Here is a 17313-nt window from a genome sequence, read left to right on the forward strand (position 1 = left end):
TCCCCGGACCTGAAGTGAAATTTTTCTAAGTAAATTTTCGAAAATTCGATACCAAAGTTTTATGTTTTCTGGAAGTTTCAGAAGATTCTCTATCGATTGGTTCGATCGAGAAGTGAACTTTTCTGTGACCCGTATATATGGGTCCGGGTCCGGGCTTTAGTCACTTGGTCCGGGGCTCCCCAGACCTGAAGTGAAATTTTTCTAAGTAAATTTTCGAAAATTCGATACCAAAGTTTTATGTTTTCTGGACGTTTCAGAAGATTCTCTATCGATTAGTTCGATCGAGAAGTGAACTTTTCTGTGACCCGAATTATTCTCTATCGATTAGTTCGATCGAGAATCGAACTTTTCTGTGACCCGAATATGTTGGTGCGACGAAATTTTTCTAAGTAAATATAAAAATGTTATATGTAAAATTAAAAGTTTTCTCGACGTTTCAGATGATTTGCAGCCTTTTATTTTTTGAACCTGGTCCGCCGGACCGGTCCGGGTCCGGGTTTTAGTCACTCGGTCCGGGTCCGGCGGACCGGTCTGGGTCCGGGTTTTAGTCAGTACCTTCATTACTGTGCTGACTCTTAGAACCTGAGACCTGAGTCCTGAGTTGACGCGTTAGCAATCTAGTTAACTCGTATCCAACCACAACACAATGCGGATACACGTTTGTGTGTACGGTCAGTGTGATTACGTAATTTGCATTGCCGCGCGTCCATATTTAAACTATTTTAACTTTCTAAATGTACGGCGCTGTCGGTGCACGGCACATTTTTTTACCGGCATAGTATGGCGCACCCCGTAGGTCGTTAAAATGACAATATAAATTCCCGCGCACCTGGCACATCTTCCTGACCATGGTAAATTAAAGATGAATGCGGGCAACCGGGGCCCCGGGCAATGCAATCACACTCAAACAAATATCTGCATCAAGTTGACTAGATTTCTAACTTGTTAACTCAGGTTCTAAGAGTCGGCACAGTTATGAATATTTATTCATTATTCATAGATCACAATTCAGTTGGAAATGAATTACAAAACTGAATAGTAGAAGGCGACAATCCACATGGCTTGAGAAATTGAGATTGGTGCCTTCTAATGAAGGACTGATTTTGGCAAATAGTACAAACCCAAATGTCATTGTCAGGAATATGTTATGTTTGTGACATCCTCCCGATTGGTGAAATGGGTTTGTGTGGTGCAAACTGCAAACCCATTGAATACAAAAATACAGGCGCTGCAATTTTTTTCAATTATCAGTTCTCATTTTTTGTAACTTTGAAGGTTAAATTAGGTATATAGACAAACAACAAACATTAATGAAATATGAGTAGCTTCAAGAGACACATCACATGACAATGTAACAGCATTGCATAAAAGTCTGTAAACACAATGTTGCCATACCATTACATTAGAAATTTCTGATTACAGTTATGTCTTTGTCTAGACATATTTTATTTAAAAAAATTTCGCCCTCAAAACTATTTTCCATTAATTAGAATGATGAAATTGTTTCTTACTCCTGTCATTAACCATAGAACCTTTAATAACCCTATCAGCACACTAAAAGTATATATAGAGCAAGCAAAATCTGTCATTTAACACTAATATTTGTTTACTTCATATGCCCAATTTCTGAGGACTTACTTATTCACCACTTGCCTCACGTCCGGACAGAATATCGCCTCATGTCCGGACGGTCTACGGAAGGTAAACAAACGATGTTCGTAAAAGAAATTTATAGAAAATTCTAAAATGAATTTCTAGATTTTCACTTTCACAAAATTTCCATATCAAGGAAAATCATAGATCATTGATGGATAATTAAACGCATGTTGAGTATTATAAGTTTTCTGTCTCATGCCCCTTGACAAAATGTATCTGCACGCTGCGCCAACACTTGCGCGCACAAGCGAGGATGGCCAGAAGTTGCGCAAACTGTGCGCAGCAATGGCTTAAAAAAGTCATAATGCGCGGGAAAATTCCGTGAAAACATACTGGTACATCATCCTGAGTGTGGCACTGCATCACAGTGCTGGAGCGCAACAGGCCCTACCGCAACAGGCGGCGCAGGTTAGGTTAGGTTACATTAGGAGTAGCAGTTGTGGTAGGGCCTGTTGCGCTCCGGACAGTTGTGCTCCAGCGCTGTGAACCAGTGCCTGTGACTGAATGGCGCTGTTGTGGTAGGCGATATGTGTCAAAAGCCATGAAGATGCCCAGCTGTGGTACGCTCGGGAAGGTATATGAATCGCACTGTGGACTTGGGCTGTGCTGACCTCTAGCTATCCACCCTGCTTTTTATTTGTGGTATAATGGTGTGTACTGTGTCGATGATATGTTATATGCAAATGTAATACTATACAAAGTTTTGATCATAGCAGTTTGACTGAAAATTTTTGATACATTAGTAGTTGTATCTAAAGAGACCTGGTGAATGGTAATGACATCCTAAATATTAAATTACTTTAGAGTTTGGCCTTACTGCCAGTCTGCCAGGAGTGCCAGCTGCCTTAGAGCCTTATTAGCTTTAGCCCTTAGAAGTTTAGAGTTACCAAGTTAGGACAAAGGACTTTTCACTTAGGAAGAGCAAAGCCCAAAGTAAGTCATAATTTATTTAGAATAAGTAAATCAATTGAAGTTTAATTTTCACATCTACTAAAATTTCAAGCAATTTCTTATGTATGACAATGTTGGTAATGGTAGCAATATCCATGATACTCACTTGCCTTTTTATACTAGGACAGTAGTACACAAAAATAAACTAAGGAAGAGTCCAAAAAAATTACTGCTCTGCCACTATGTAATATGTTAAATAACCAGCATTATTAGCCTATATCCAAAGTGAAAAATTAGGCAGAAGGTCCAAGGTTGGAAGCCACGGTCAGGAAGAATAGCCAGGTGCGCAGGAATTTTTATTATCATTTTATCAATTTGTGCTGGGCGCCGAGCGCTGTAATATGCCAGTGAAAAAGTGCACTGTGCGCCATACTCCCAAAGTGGCTTAATGATGAATGCATGGCAACGCTATCACACACAAACAAATATCTGTGTCAAGTTAACTAGATTTCTAACGTGTTAACTCAGGTTCTGAGAGTCGGCACAGTTATGAATATTTATTTATTATTCATAGAACACAGTTTGGTTGGAAATGAATTACAAAACTGAATAGTAGAAGGCAAAAATCCACATGGCTTGAGATTGTTACTTTCTAATGAAGGACTGATTTTGGCAAATAGTACAAACCTGAATGTCAATGTCAGGAATACGTTACGTTCGCGACATCCTCCCGGTTGGTGATATGGGTTTGTGCGGTGCAAACCCATTTAATACAAAAATACAGGCACTGCAATTTTTTTTATTACCAGTTCTCATTTTTTGTAACTTTCAAGGTTAACTGTATAGACAAACAACAAACATTAATTAAATATGAATCACACAATGCATGATGATGTATCAGCATTGCGTAAAAGTCTGTAAACACAATGTTGCCATACCATTACGTTGGGAATTTCTGATGACAGTTATGTCTAGACATATTTTATTTACATAAGATTTTGCACTCTAAACTATTTTCCATTAATTAGAATGATGAAATTATTTCTGACTCGTATATAGAACAAGCCAAATCTGACAATTAACAACAATATAGTCAAATGGGGTAAGACAGGATCGCAGCCTTCATGGGGTAAGAAAGGACCAGCCCATATCATGCATTCTAATTGCACTGAATTTAATTTGATAGAAGAATATGTTAGAGCAATTATTGCCTGTCATTTCAGTGTTTGTTTCAACCTTCTTCTGCAAATAATGAATTTCTGGCTAATTTTTAAAGAAAACTTATGTAAAGAAGGGTCACAAAATAGTTAACCCTGTTTGGGAAATAAGCTCTGTCTAATGACAAAAATTTTTTTGGCCAATTTTGTGGATTTAGGCATGTAACCTCAAGTAATAAGCAACTTTTGAGACATACTAGGCATTCCCACCTGCTACCATCACTGCCTGACATGTATTTCAAAATGGGGTAAAAAAGGACCGGACATGGGGTAAGACAGGACCACTATATGATCCTGCTTTACCCCACAAGTGGTCCTATCTTACCCCACAAATGGTACTATATTACCCCACAAATGGTCCTCTCTTACCCCATAGTTTATCAAAAATAGCTTTTAAATGAATATATTATGGTGCATTGGTATTGGAGTATTTTGGTCAAATGGAACATACATCTTTTGCTCAAAATAACCATTCTAACTTGTCAGCTTTTTAAGGGGAGTGTCTGCCCTGAGTGCCCCATAATCAAAAATTTTTATTTTCGGTTTTTGTACGCATCTTATCTTAAAGCTTACATTCTGACGCATCTAATGGTACCAAAACATCTCTGTACGTTGATTAATGCATTCATGACAGATCGCGAAAGGGTTAGGTACAAGAGTTCTTTACCATTGACATTGAGATAGGCCGAAAATACAGGTAACACACTTAAATAGCTAGTCTGAACACGCTGTGCTTCAGTTATCCGCCTGCAGTTGTATGGGATGGTTCTTGTGCCATTGTTCACACCATCCTTGACAGAAATTCAGCTAGAGTATCATCTAGTCTTTGCAACCTTGCACCCTTGAATGTCGTTTTTGAGGTGCACGCAACTTTGTCGGGCCTTACTGAAAAGTTAACTTATTGTCACTGCAAACCTATCTCCTCCTACAGTTTTAAAGCTACAACAATGAGACATATATCATTCGATTCACAAATAAAAGATCTACAAAACGTTCATGGCATTTTTCCTAATTTAGTTATAATTTGGATTTTATTCTGCGAAAAATGGGAGGATGGCTGGAAGAAAAATGAAAAATTTATGAAAAATGCCCCCACTTCTGCAAAAATTGGAATTTCTAAAAAAAGCCATAAACATTTTATAGATAAAGACTTTATGCATCGAATGATATGTGTCTCAATGGTGTAGCTTGAAAATCTTAGTACTAGTTACATTTCTACAGTATAGTCAGATGGGGTAAGACAGGACCGATATCTCTAACAAGCATGTAGCATCTATACCATGAATAAATAAAAAACCCTAAACCTATCACAAGGTGTAGTTATGCAATGGGCTTCTAAGCTACAATTCAGACTTTCTGCATACAACATAGTTTTCTGTACAGATTAAAAAAAGTGAGCTGGTCCCATCTTACCCCAATGGGGTAAGATGGGACCGGGCATGGGGTAAGACAGGACCAACAGGTAATTCTTGTGTCTNTCAAAAATAGTCTTAGTGCGAGGAAAAATTCTGCGAAAACATACATCAATCTGAGTGTGGGTTGGAAGCCACGCGCCCATGAATCTGGTCCATTTGGCCCATTTATGGTTATGGTTAGGTCAGCCAGGTCTGACCAAGTTTATTGTTATAATGGTTAAAAACTAAAATAGTAGTTTATCCATTAACTAAAAAAAATAGATCAATTTTAATTGAATAAACATCAGAAAAAAATTGTACAATATGATCAAAAATTCAAATTTGATATTGAAAGTAAACACAATTTTAATCATCAGTTTCACAGTTTGAGTGTTTGACATGGCAAATAAAAATTGATTTTTTGCCATTATAACTGTTTTCTCAAAGATAGTCACTCAATGGTCAAGCCTTGTTTCTATGGGCTAGTGAGGAAAACATCTACTCTGAACTGCAGCTGGATTTTTGAGCTTGATTTTGTGGATTTGCATGCTGTGATTCCAGAAATGAATACCAAATCCTGGCCATGGAAAGCATGTGCATGTATTACCCCAAATCACTAATTTTACCCTAGAAGCAGCAACAAGAACATTTGTCTATACTTTGAAGTTATTTGAGGCAACCAAACATGTTATAAGATAATGTATTGTTTAAGTTTTTGTTAATGAATAAATGCAGTTATAATGCATTCTGACTCTGAACTCTGAAGTGACCACAAGTCTGCAATTATGCAATTTCTGATGAAACATTTTGGGTTCACTCATTATATATATGCAGGATATTTTGGTGGGAGGCTGGTAGCATGGTACTAAACTGCAGAAGTTTAAAATCTTGTGAAATGTCACATTTCTGAACTGCAATTTCTTAAATCAGACAAAAGTACATTACATTAGAGCCACAAAATTTTATACATATTCTGGTTTACCACTATGTAGCTTGGTCTCTAAGCTATCCATAGCCAGACAGGGAAGTATGGTGCAGCACAGGTTGAAGACACCAAGTTCACTGCCCCCAAGATGCTGAATTAAGATAAAGGGTTATGGCATTGTGGCATTTGCCAATAATGCTTCTCCCATCTCCAAAGATTTACAATTGTTACGTTCACTGTGCTCTGATTGGCACAGATGTATGCATATTGCTCTCAAATGACAATTTGTCAAGAAATTCACCATTTCATTAAGGATTGTTCTTTTCCTAAATGTGTTTTGTATATATAAGTGGTAGTTAAACTATTTATTTAGTCATTTATACAAATTTTTTCTGACTCATGTTTCTTGGATATATCATGTATTTTTTATTCATACATTTTTAAGCAAACTAGCTGATCTAGAACTGTAGTTCCCAAAGTGGGGAGGTACTGCTGTCTTGGGGATCAGTAGAAAGATCTGGGGGGGATGGCAATCTAAAGTCAATGTCCAAAGTTTGAATGTTTGTTCGACACAACACATGCAGCACACGGCTCCCAGCAATGGGTTTTGCCACCCAGATCAGGGTTTTTTGAACCTCTCCTAAATTTCTAGTGTAAATTTTTTTAAATACTCAAAATATACCTATGTGTCTGTTGGGGGCACTAGAAATTTACTGGGGAGCCAAGGGGGTGCCAGCCTGCAAAAGTTTGGGAACCACTGATCCAGAGTTATCTCATAGGAAAAAATATATATAGATGTGTTGCAGCCAAATTTATTTGTTGTGAAAACTGCACCTAAATCTGACTTAGCTAGAGTTCTAACAATTGCTTTTTAAAGGCTATGATTTCTCATGATGATATGATAATGTCATCAATTCTCTTCTCCCCTACAGTGGAAACAAAATTTTTCTCTAACAACTACATCTTTTTCTGATTTTTAATCAAATTCAGGTTGCAGCCATGTTTATTCTTTATGAAATGGCATTCATTGTTAAACATTTACCAAAAGTAAGTTTAAAATTATAAGTGTGTAAATTTGTTGATCTTGAAATACATTTCTTAATTGTCACCATAGTTTTATTGATTTGTTTGACTTGGGTTTATGAATTTCCTGCATTTTGAGTCAGATTTTTACTTGAAGTAGCTTTGGGGAAAAGGCCTGAAAATATTCCTAACACAAATTAGCAATTTTTTTACATGGTTTCAATAATAAACATTAATTCACCAACAGATAAAGACGTTAACAGTGGCCAAGCGCTGTGTTGACCAAGTGCTCAAGGCTGGAGGCTATGTCAGCAAAATTGAGAGTCTTGGACTGCAAGATTTGCCACAGACCATGGAGGGCAACTCAAAAGGAAGGTTTGCATACAAACTATGATTTATTTACTGTGTTATTTACTTTATTGAAGCCTTTTATTTGGGTATTCCATGCTTACAGGAGAGCAATGAATTATATCAATGACCTCAAATTTTATTCAATGTACCCCTGATCTTGTCCTTTTATACATTTCCATAATGTTTACTTTACTTATTAAATGAAATGTTTAATCTAACAATGAACTTGACACATTTAAAAACCAATAATGTTGTAAAACATGGTCTAGGTATTAACTATTGTTATTATATAAAAATTACCTATATTGGGTAATTTTCCAATACATTTAAGCCTGTTAAAGGATAATTATCGTTTGCAGCTACTTTGTAGTGAGATTTGTAGCTCCTACCGCTTCACTGGACTCTATTAAGACAGCTGTAAAACTTGATGAAGAGCTGCTAAGAAGATTCTTTGTAGTTATAACCAAAAACAAGCCAGTTGAGTGCACCCTCCATGATGAGCTCAAGCCACCTATTTACAGGTCGGTTTACACTTTACTTCATCAAAGTATTGGCTTTAAGTTAACATTGCTGTTACCACTTACCAATATTATTGGATTTAAGTTAACATTGCAGTTACCAATAATTTTATCATGCAAATAATGTTTAGACTTCACTGGTTTCACTGTGGTGAAAGATTTTGACAAATTCATTGTTTACGCAGGATGCCTGCCTGCTTTATTTAGGAGTGCCAGGTTGAAATTGTGTGCAGAACTTGGTGATGAATGCCAAACAAGTGACTATCATAAACTTTGATTGTGGTCTTAAAAGCTTATTAGTGAGTCTGAATCGGAAAAGATCAGGCAGATGTGTAGGGAATTTATTTGAAGATTAGAAGAAATATTTATTAACGAGTTGGTAACAAAACAGCATTCATACTGATAGAGAATTTTTTTTGTAATAGGTGCGTATATAAAATGGAGACAAGGCAAATACTAGTGCCCTTAGTTCAAGATGAAACGACGTTCTGGATGAGCTGATTTTTTTACACCTTACATTCTGAAAAAATACAAATTTTGAATAAATCATACTTAATTTTTTTCTATCATGAATTTACAGTTTAAAGACTCCTATCCATATTTGTATCAATCAAACTGATTCAATATAGAGCAATTCATACTTCTATCCTCAATAAATGGTCCGTTCTCTTAATAATTAAAACTGCATCCTTGTTTGTTAAGAAAAGATCTTACTTACAGACATCTCAACTTCATTTTCAGGTCTGAGGTTCAGAAAATGATCAAGGAAGCTGATGAGAGGAAACCCAAAGTTCCATATCCTGAGAGGAATGTGGAGCTCCTTTTATAGTCCAGCAAACCTGGAATCTCCTGTGACCTAACAAACATACTTTTTTCCTCATTGACTTTTGTCTAATTTTCTAATGAGGGCTCAAAAACATTTGTTTTTGAGCCTTCATTGGGCTCAAAAACAACAACAATGTCTACAAAACATTGTAGACCCAAACAATGTCTACAAAACAAACCCAAACAATGTCTACAGAACATTTTTGTAGACATTGTATGATTACATAGTTTTAAAAGAAAATGCCTTGTAAATTTTCAAACTGCAGCAGACAGTGGACAGCATGTCTATTTAACTTTGCCGTTTGTAATTTCTTATTTTTTTAAATCAACTCGATGTCAAATTGTAAGGTTCAGAAGGATCATCTAAATATGTTGGCTACTGTCTACTTTTTCCTAAAAAAATGCATTTGGGGTTGTTGGAATAGCAATACCGTATGTAATGTAATGCAATTTACTCATTTATTAGATACTACTCATGCTGAATCAAGAAGTGAAAACTTGTAATTTACATTGGTCATTGTATTTTTTTTAAATATGTCAGTTTCATCTGCAAATTTTCTTCTGTATAACATTGTTTTTAATCAAGCTTACACAAATTTTTGCTGATAAAAATTTCTGGCTGAAAATTTTTGCTGGATATATGTACCGTATTCATTGCAATGCCTGTAACATGTTTCTTGAAGGATGTTATACGATACTTGAAATACATCATTGTACTTGGAAAGTCTTTGTATGTAAGTAAACTTGTGAAGTCACACTAGCTTTAAGTCTTATTGTATATTTGCCACTATGTTATTCATTCATATCTAGACAGCTATTTTTTAATTTTCTGTCTTGCTCACCAAAATGAATTGCATAAAGTGAAAATATTTTATGCATTGAAAACATTATTATTTTTCCTCAGTCCTCACCTTACAATTGTAAAGGTCTATTTGAATTATCGTGTACAAATTCTGAAATATTGAATTATTACCTATGCGGTAAACCATAGATTGTAGACCCACAGGAGCAGAGCAAACAATGGAAGGAAAATTGCTTGTATTCAAGAAATATTTCTATTCAACTATTTTATATTTATTTTGCATTGTAAAATATTCAGACTTTGTGTTTCATTCAAAGCAATTTAACTATATTTATTAAATGTTTCATGCAATACAATTAAATTAAAGATTATTTTGCCAAATTCCAAATCTTATGAAATTTATTATAGTCAAAATTTTGTATTATACATTTGTATTTGATATATTTGATTTCAATAGTTATGAGCATTTTCTTTCCAACGTTTTGCTCTGTAGGGGAAGCTCACGTGCCCCTGGGATCCGAGTGTTCTATACACTAATTTAATGAAACATATTTTTTATTGAATCAGGATGCATCATTAAATATTTATTGGATTGCCATTCATGATTATATATTATTTAATTTCACTGTAATTTACCTTGCTATATCACCTGCTCTCCAGTGAAGACTGGGGTTGCGATGTGCTTACATTCACAACTGTAGGCTTCATACTCAAAATGAAATCAAAGGTCACACTTATTCAAGAAATATTTCTATTCAACTATTTTATATTTATTTTGCATTGTAAAATATTCAGACTTTGTGTTTCATTCAAAGCAATTTTGACTTTATTTATGAAATGTTTCATGTATTACAATTAAATTAAAGATTATTTTGCCAAATTCCAAATCTTATGAAATTTATTATAGTCAAAATTTTGTATTATACATTTGTATTTGATATATTTGATTTCAATAGTTATGAGCATTTTCTTTCCAACGTTTTGCTCTGTAGGGGAAGCTCACGTGCCCCTGGGATCCGAGTGTTCTATACACTAATTTAATGAAACATATTTTTTATTGAATCAGGATGCATCATTAAATATTTATTGGATTGCCATTCATGATTATATATTATTTAATTTCACTGTAATTTACCTCAATATATCACCTGCTCTCCAGCTAAGACTGGGGTTGTGATGTGCTTACATTCACAACTGTAGGCTTCATACTCAAAATGAAATCAAAGGTCACACCGTAAGAGACTTGGACCATCTTCAGCACTTATCTTTTTGTAATACAAATAGTCACATAGTAAATATATAAATATATATATCTTTTTTTACATTTGTTGGTTATCTCAAGTTACTTCAAGAGCCATCTACAAAATTTTAATAAGGCAAGGAATTTTTCAGTATAGGGTTTTCTTTTCTTAAATGACCAAACAGTCAAAGTCACCTCGTCAATGGTCCAGGTCACCCCCATTTCACAGTAAGATATACTTCAGTCTTGCCAGTTAATCTCAGTTGATGAAACCATCTGTGAATTTAGAATCTTTTTAACACCTAGCAGGTTAATGTAGAATTGCCCAGTATTGATTTGAGTGCAGTTTTAAAATCCCATCCCATCACCAGTAATTTAGACACTGATACTATTAATCAAAGAAAAAACAGTTCAAACTCAAATAAAAGTCCAATTTTATCTAAAATGAAAACTTGAACTTGTTAATTTTTAACAATGATTTATGCTTATTTACATACCCATATATATGTATTTATGAGATTTCTGTGTCAAACTCTCCTCCTATTTTGCAATTTATCATGATTCCATTACTGAAAATAAAATTGTTTTCCCAGTTTATATCTTGACAAAATAAGTATTGTGAATGCACACCTAATTAGCCCCAATACATATATTCCAAGTGCCTGTCTTAAAACACAAACTTTGACAAATATGTGATAGATTCAGGAGTAGCAATTGCCTATAGTGTCTGGTTCAAATCTCAGATTGAAACTTGATTGATTTTACTGCATGTGTGCATAGGTACAGAGATGTGTTTGCTACCTCTGCTCTCTGAATTTCTGCTGCGGTCTCTAAATGATATAATAGCAAACAATTATCAATGATTTCTTAGAATTCGCTATCACAATTGTATTGTTCTATCCTGAAGTGCAAAGAAAGTTAAGATTCAAAATTTCTTTCTATTTGTAGTCATGAAAAGTTCAGCATACTTTTGAGAAAAGAATTTCCATCTAAAAAAACAATACAAATCGATTGAAGAATGGGCAACCGTGTGGCTGTGAGTGTCCCTTCACAGATTCTTCCCATTGAGTTCTACCTGAAGGAGCTCTCAGATATCCATGTCAAAGCCAGGTATGTGGATCATGGTGCTCTCAGATATCCATGTCAAAGCCAGGTATGTGGATCATGGTGCTCTCAGATATCCATGTCAAAGCCAGGTATGTGGATCATGGTGCAGTCAGATATCCATGTCAAAGCCAGGTATGTGGATCATGATGATGTCATTAGATCTTGTAACTTAACCTGGTGTTTCATAGTGAACTAAATTTATACATGTAGGGCTCAGTATTCCGTGTCAACCTTTTGTCTATGGATGCTAGTGGCAAACCATCTCCTAAGATTTTGGATTGTATAGGGCAAATTTCTAAGTATTATGTTCTTAATGTGCTGGTAAAAACATTTTTCCACTACAGCTTGGGAAACACATGTTTCCTGAAGGTGGCATGCTGCCTGTCACGTGAAGGTTTGGTGGTGGTGAAGGTTTTTGTCAACAATGAGAACCACTTGAAGCTTGAACCTTATCGAGACCTGCTGCACCGAGTGCACGACCACCTTGACAATGCTGCCCCAAACTGCCTCATGTATGCTGCTGTTAAGGTACGTTATTATAATTGCAGCTGTTTTAATTTTAATTAAAGAAGCTGCATACATAATTAAAGAATAATTAATTAAAGAATACATAATAGGTATTATATGTTATTTATTTTTATAAATCATAAAACAGCTAGAGACTGTTCAAGCAATCAATTTTAATTCCATTCTACTTATAGAAGACCCGTAATTTTTAATTTTTAATTAAATTAAACTTCATTGATCTTGAAAATTTGATTCTCAAAGGATGCTTTCCTAAGTAAAGCAATGGTTTTTACCACCTATCTTTTGATTCAACACAATCCAAATTGATAGTGTAAGCTTTGTATGCTTTTCAAGTATGAAGTTTTTATTATTTTTTTATGAATCCGAGTAGACACCAAACAACTCTCCTTATCCACATTATCTACCTAATTGGTATGGCACTTGTAATGTGAGATTTGCATGATTGTGCAAAAATTCAGCGTAAGTTGAGTTGAATTATTTCTATATTTAAAACGTTGCTTATTTTGTGCTTGTTTTACTTGGAAACTTATTTCCTACAGTTATCTGTCTCTGTTAATATTTTTTTACCCTACATTATTATATTATTATTGTATTTTATCATGATAATTAAATTGAATGAGCAAGATCCCAATTTTTGTCAATTGAACTTACTTACTTACTCAATAAACCATCTTGCTGTGGCCAGTATGGCCAGTTGCAGAATTGGGTATATACATCTGCTAAGTATTTATTATCTACACAGCTTCCAATCAGCTGATACTGACCACAGCTTATGACTGAACAATGTCCCAGGCAGTTATTTGATTCCAACACAATTTTTGATCTCGAATGTCTTATGAATTTCATAGTGTTCCTTATGATTCCCTATTGTTTAAAAATACCTACTAAGCACATCAATAATTTAAATACTCAGACTACATACCTGGTGAATTTCACATTGTTCCTTATGATTACCTAATGTTTACATAGGCTAAACATGTCAATAATCTAATTACTAGACTGCCCTGGTCCCGAATAAGGTCATTGAATAGAGGAATGCAAGATTGATCAGTAAAAATAATGTATGATATACCTAGTGAGCATGAAAACCCTATCGTTTACATTTACTAAACACATCAATAATGCATATAATCGCCCAGAACACGTCAATAGTCTTGATTACTAGACTGCCCTGGGCTCTTGACTGGTCCCAAATAAGGTTACTGAATGGAGGCATGCAAGATTGGTCTATAAAAAAAATGAAAAACATAGTGAGCATGAAAACCATATTGTTTACATATACTAAACACATCAATATTGCATATAATCGCCCAGGGGCCATACTTTCAAAACTCATTAAGCGAACGTAAATACCTACTTACGCTCTATTTTCTTGTCTATGATAGGTGGATTTTGCTTGAAAGGCCGTCAATGATTGGCTGATGAACTTACGATATCTTTTTTTTAAAGTATGGGACCTGACCTCAAACTCATGCTGTGCAGATCACGGACACAGCAGGCGTGCTGCTGCGTCAGCACGTCGACAAGAGCCTCCATGAGCGCATCTCCACCCGCCCCTTCCTGACCCACCTTGAGAAGACCTGGCTCGCCTTCCAGCTGCTGTGTGCCCTACGTCAGGCCCACCAGGCCCAGGTGATGTGGCCCACCAGGCCCAGGTGATGTGGCCCACCAGGCCCAGGTGATGTGGCCCACCAGGCCCAGGTGNCCTCACACCAGTCGCAGGAGGACTTGTTACATCGCCCCTGAGAGGTGAGACTGTTGCCCTCACACCAGTCGCAGGAGGACTTGTTACATCGCCCCTGAGAGGTGAGACTGTTGCCCTCACACCAGTCGCAGGAGGACTTGTTACATCGCCCCTGAGAGGTGAGACTGTTGCCCTCACACCAGTCGCAGGAGGACTTGTTACATCGCCCCTGAGAGGTGAGACTGTTGCCCTCACACCAGTCGCAGGAGGACTTGTTACATCGCCCCTGAGAGGTGAGACTGTTGCCCTCACACCAGTCGCAGGAGGACTTGTTACATCGCCCCTGAGAGGTGAGACTGTTGCCCTCACACCAGTCGCAGGAGGACTTGTTACATCGCCCCTGAGAGGTGAGACTGTTGCCCTCACACCAGTCGCAGGAGGACTTGTTACATCGCCCCTGAGAGGTGAGACTGTTGCCCTCACACCAGTCGCAGGAGGACTTGTTACATCGCCCCTGAGAGGTGAGACTGTTGCCCTCACACCAGTCGCAGGAGGACTTGTTACATCGCCCCTGAGAGGTGAGACTGTTGCCCTCACACCAGTCGCAGGAGGACTTGTTACATCGCCCCTGAGAGGTGAGACTGTTGCCCTCACACCAGTCGCAGGAGGACTTGTTACATCGCCCCTGAGAGGTGAGACTGTTGCCCTCACACCAGTCGCAGGAGGACTTGTTACATCGCCCCTGAGAGGTGAGACTGTTGCCCTCACACCAGTCGCAGGAGGACTTGTTACATCGCCCCTGAGAGGTGAGACTGTTGCCCTCACACCAGTCATAGGAGGACTTGTTACATCGCCCCTGAGAGGTGAGACTGTTGCCCTCACACCAGTCACAGGACTTGTTACATCGCCCCTGAGAGGTGAGACTGTTGCCCTCACACCAGTCGCAGGACTTGTTACATCGCCCCTGAGAGGTGAGACTGTTGCCCTCACACCAGTCGCAGGCCTATTATTGTATCATTACTCATTCTGTTATAAATGAATATTAATCTCGCATCGAATTTGCCATCTTTTTCATATTGAACTCTAAAATTCGCCTTGAGTACTTGATATATCAATTAATAATATGTAATTTATTAGTTAGTAAATTAGTGTAATAAATAAAAACATTACAAGCTGTGTAATAATTATTTATATGGTCCCCAGGTTCCGGTACCGGGAGGGGGACGGTCGGGACGTCAGCCCCGACGGGGAGGCACTAGAGAGGGAGGCGTCCCCCAGCCCCAACCCCCCGCTGCACAACCTCACCCCTGCCATGGACGTCTTCTCGGCCGGGTTAGCATATCATAGGATTTATTTATTTATTCTATATGTGAATGTTTAATAATAATAATTTCCTACTAACCACTAATTAGTTTAAATATAATAATAATTTCCTACTAACCACTAATTAGTTTAAATATAATAATAATTTCCTCCTAACCACTAATTACTTTAACTATAGTAATAATTTCCTACTAACCACTAAATACCTCACTACCAGTATACTGCAATTTTCTCTTGACCAATTACAAGTACATATTAATGTATAAATTAGTATTAGATGACAGAATTTACTGGTTTATACACGTAACAAATGAATGTTTGTTGCATTCGAAACGTCGTTAATAAACAAAAACTACTTCCTGAAACTTGCCTTTTAATCTACCGTCTTCTGAAGAAAAGTTCCACTCCCTGATAATATAAATTAACGAATTCTCTGGTTATCAATCGCGTGTATATTAATGTATAAATATAGGTATATATTTTGTTTTTATTTTAATTGTTATCTCCCATATGTAAGCATTTTTCCTCCATGTCCCGTGTCGCCGCACTGTTAGGAAAATTACCGTTAACAGTATTACCGGCGTTTCAGTGGTCGGTTGGCACGTGAAAGAAACACCGTGTCGCCGTTTTTATTCTAATTTAACACGAGAAATCCGTAAAACATCTGATAAAAACGGCGAAACAGTTTATTTTCACGGGGCGACCGGCCACTAGGACGCCAGTGGGACCGTTTTTTCACCGNCACTCAAAGTGTGAGTTGTGACCACTCAAAGTGTGAGTTGTGACCACTCAAAGTGTGAGTTGTGACCACTCAAAGTGTGAGTTGTGACCACTCAAAGTGTGAGTTGTGACCACTCAAAGTGTGAGTTGTGACCACTCAAAGTGTGAGTTGTGACCACTCAAAGTGTGAGTTGTGACCACTCAAAGTGTGAGTTGTGACCACTCAAAGTGTGAGTTGTGACCACTCAAAGTGTGAGTTGTGACCACTCAAAGTGTGAGTTGTGACCACTCAAAGTGTGAGTTGTGACCACTCAAAGTGTGAGTTGTGACCACTCAAAGTGTGAGTTGTGACCACTCAAAGTGTGAGTTGTGACCACTCAAAGTGTGAGTTGTGACCACTCAAAGTGTGAGTTGTGACCACTCAAAGTGTGAGTTGTGACCACTCAAAGTGTGAGTTGTGACCACTCAAAGTGTGAGTTGTGACCACTCAAAGTGTGAGTTGTGACCACTCAAAGTGTGAGTTGTGACCACTCAAAGTGTGAGTTGTGACCACTCAAAGTGTGAGTTGTGACCACTCAAAGTGTGAGTTGTGACCACTCAAAGTGTGAGTTGTGACCACTCAAAGTGTGAGTTGTGACCACTCAAAGTGTGAGTTGTGACCACTCAAAGTGTGAGTTGTGACCACTCAAAGTATGAGTTGTGACCACTCAAAGTGTGAGTTATAACCACCTTCGCTCCCTCGGGTGTTCCTTTCGTGACTTGTGAATCAAGTCACGAAAAGTTCATGAATCGGCAACAGGCCATGGGCCTAATTCTTCAACGCCGACACTTCTATTCTATTCTATTTTCTATTTTATTCTATTTTATTCCAGATGTGTGCTGGTGGAGCTGTTCACGGAAGGCTACGCGCCCTTTGACCTGACGCAGCTACTTGCCTACAGGAAGGAGCTGTACCACCCCACGCGCCTCGTGGACAAGATCCACGACCCCCACGTGCAGGTGAGAGGCCCCACGTGCTGGTGAGAGGCCCCACGTGCAGGTGAGAGGCCCCCACGTGCAGGTGAGAGGCCCCACGTGCAGGTGAGAGGCCCCACGTGCAGGTGAGAGGC

General features: G+C 37.6%; 2 protein-coding genes across 2 annotated transcripts in view; both read left to right on the plus strand.

The window, feature by feature from the left end:
* The first annotated feature begins 7020 nt into the window (after positions 1–7020).
* Positions 7021–9555, plus strand: LOC108672779 (probable 28S ribosomal protein S6, mitochondrial). The gene is made up of 4 exons (XM_018160509.2): positions 7021–7130; positions 7354–7481; positions 7817–7978; positions 8717–9555. The coding sequence occupies exons 1-4, from the start codon at positions 7083–7085 to the stop codon at positions 8802–8804; spliced, it is 426 nt and encodes a 141-aa protein (XP_018015998.1). The 5' UTR covers positions 7021–7082; the 3' UTR covers positions 8805–9555.
* A 2063-nt stretch (positions 9556–11618) lies between these two features.
* Positions 11619–17313, plus strand: part of LOC108672778 (phosphoinositide 3-kinase regulatory subunit 4) — a gene marked incomplete at its 3' end in the record, with an annotated part of 12240 nt that continues 6545 nt past the window's right edge. The window contains 5 exon segments of the mRNA XM_047883908.1: positions 11619–11952; positions 12294–12477; positions 13960–14132; positions 15103–15132; positions 15365–15493. Of these exon segments, the coding sequence (XP_047739864.1) occupies positions 11861–11952; positions 12294–12477; positions 13960–14132; positions 15103–15132; positions 15365–15493 (608 nt within the window).

This window comes from Hyalella azteca, unplaced genomic scaffold (assembly GCF_000764305.2).
Source record: "Hyalella azteca isolate HAZT.00-mixed unplaced genomic scaffold, Hazt_2.0.2 contig13980, whole genome shotgun sequence".
In the NCBI taxonomy this organism is placed as follows: domain Eukaryota; kingdom Metazoa; phylum Arthropoda; class Malacostraca; order Amphipoda; family Hyalellidae; genus Hyalella; species Hyalella azteca.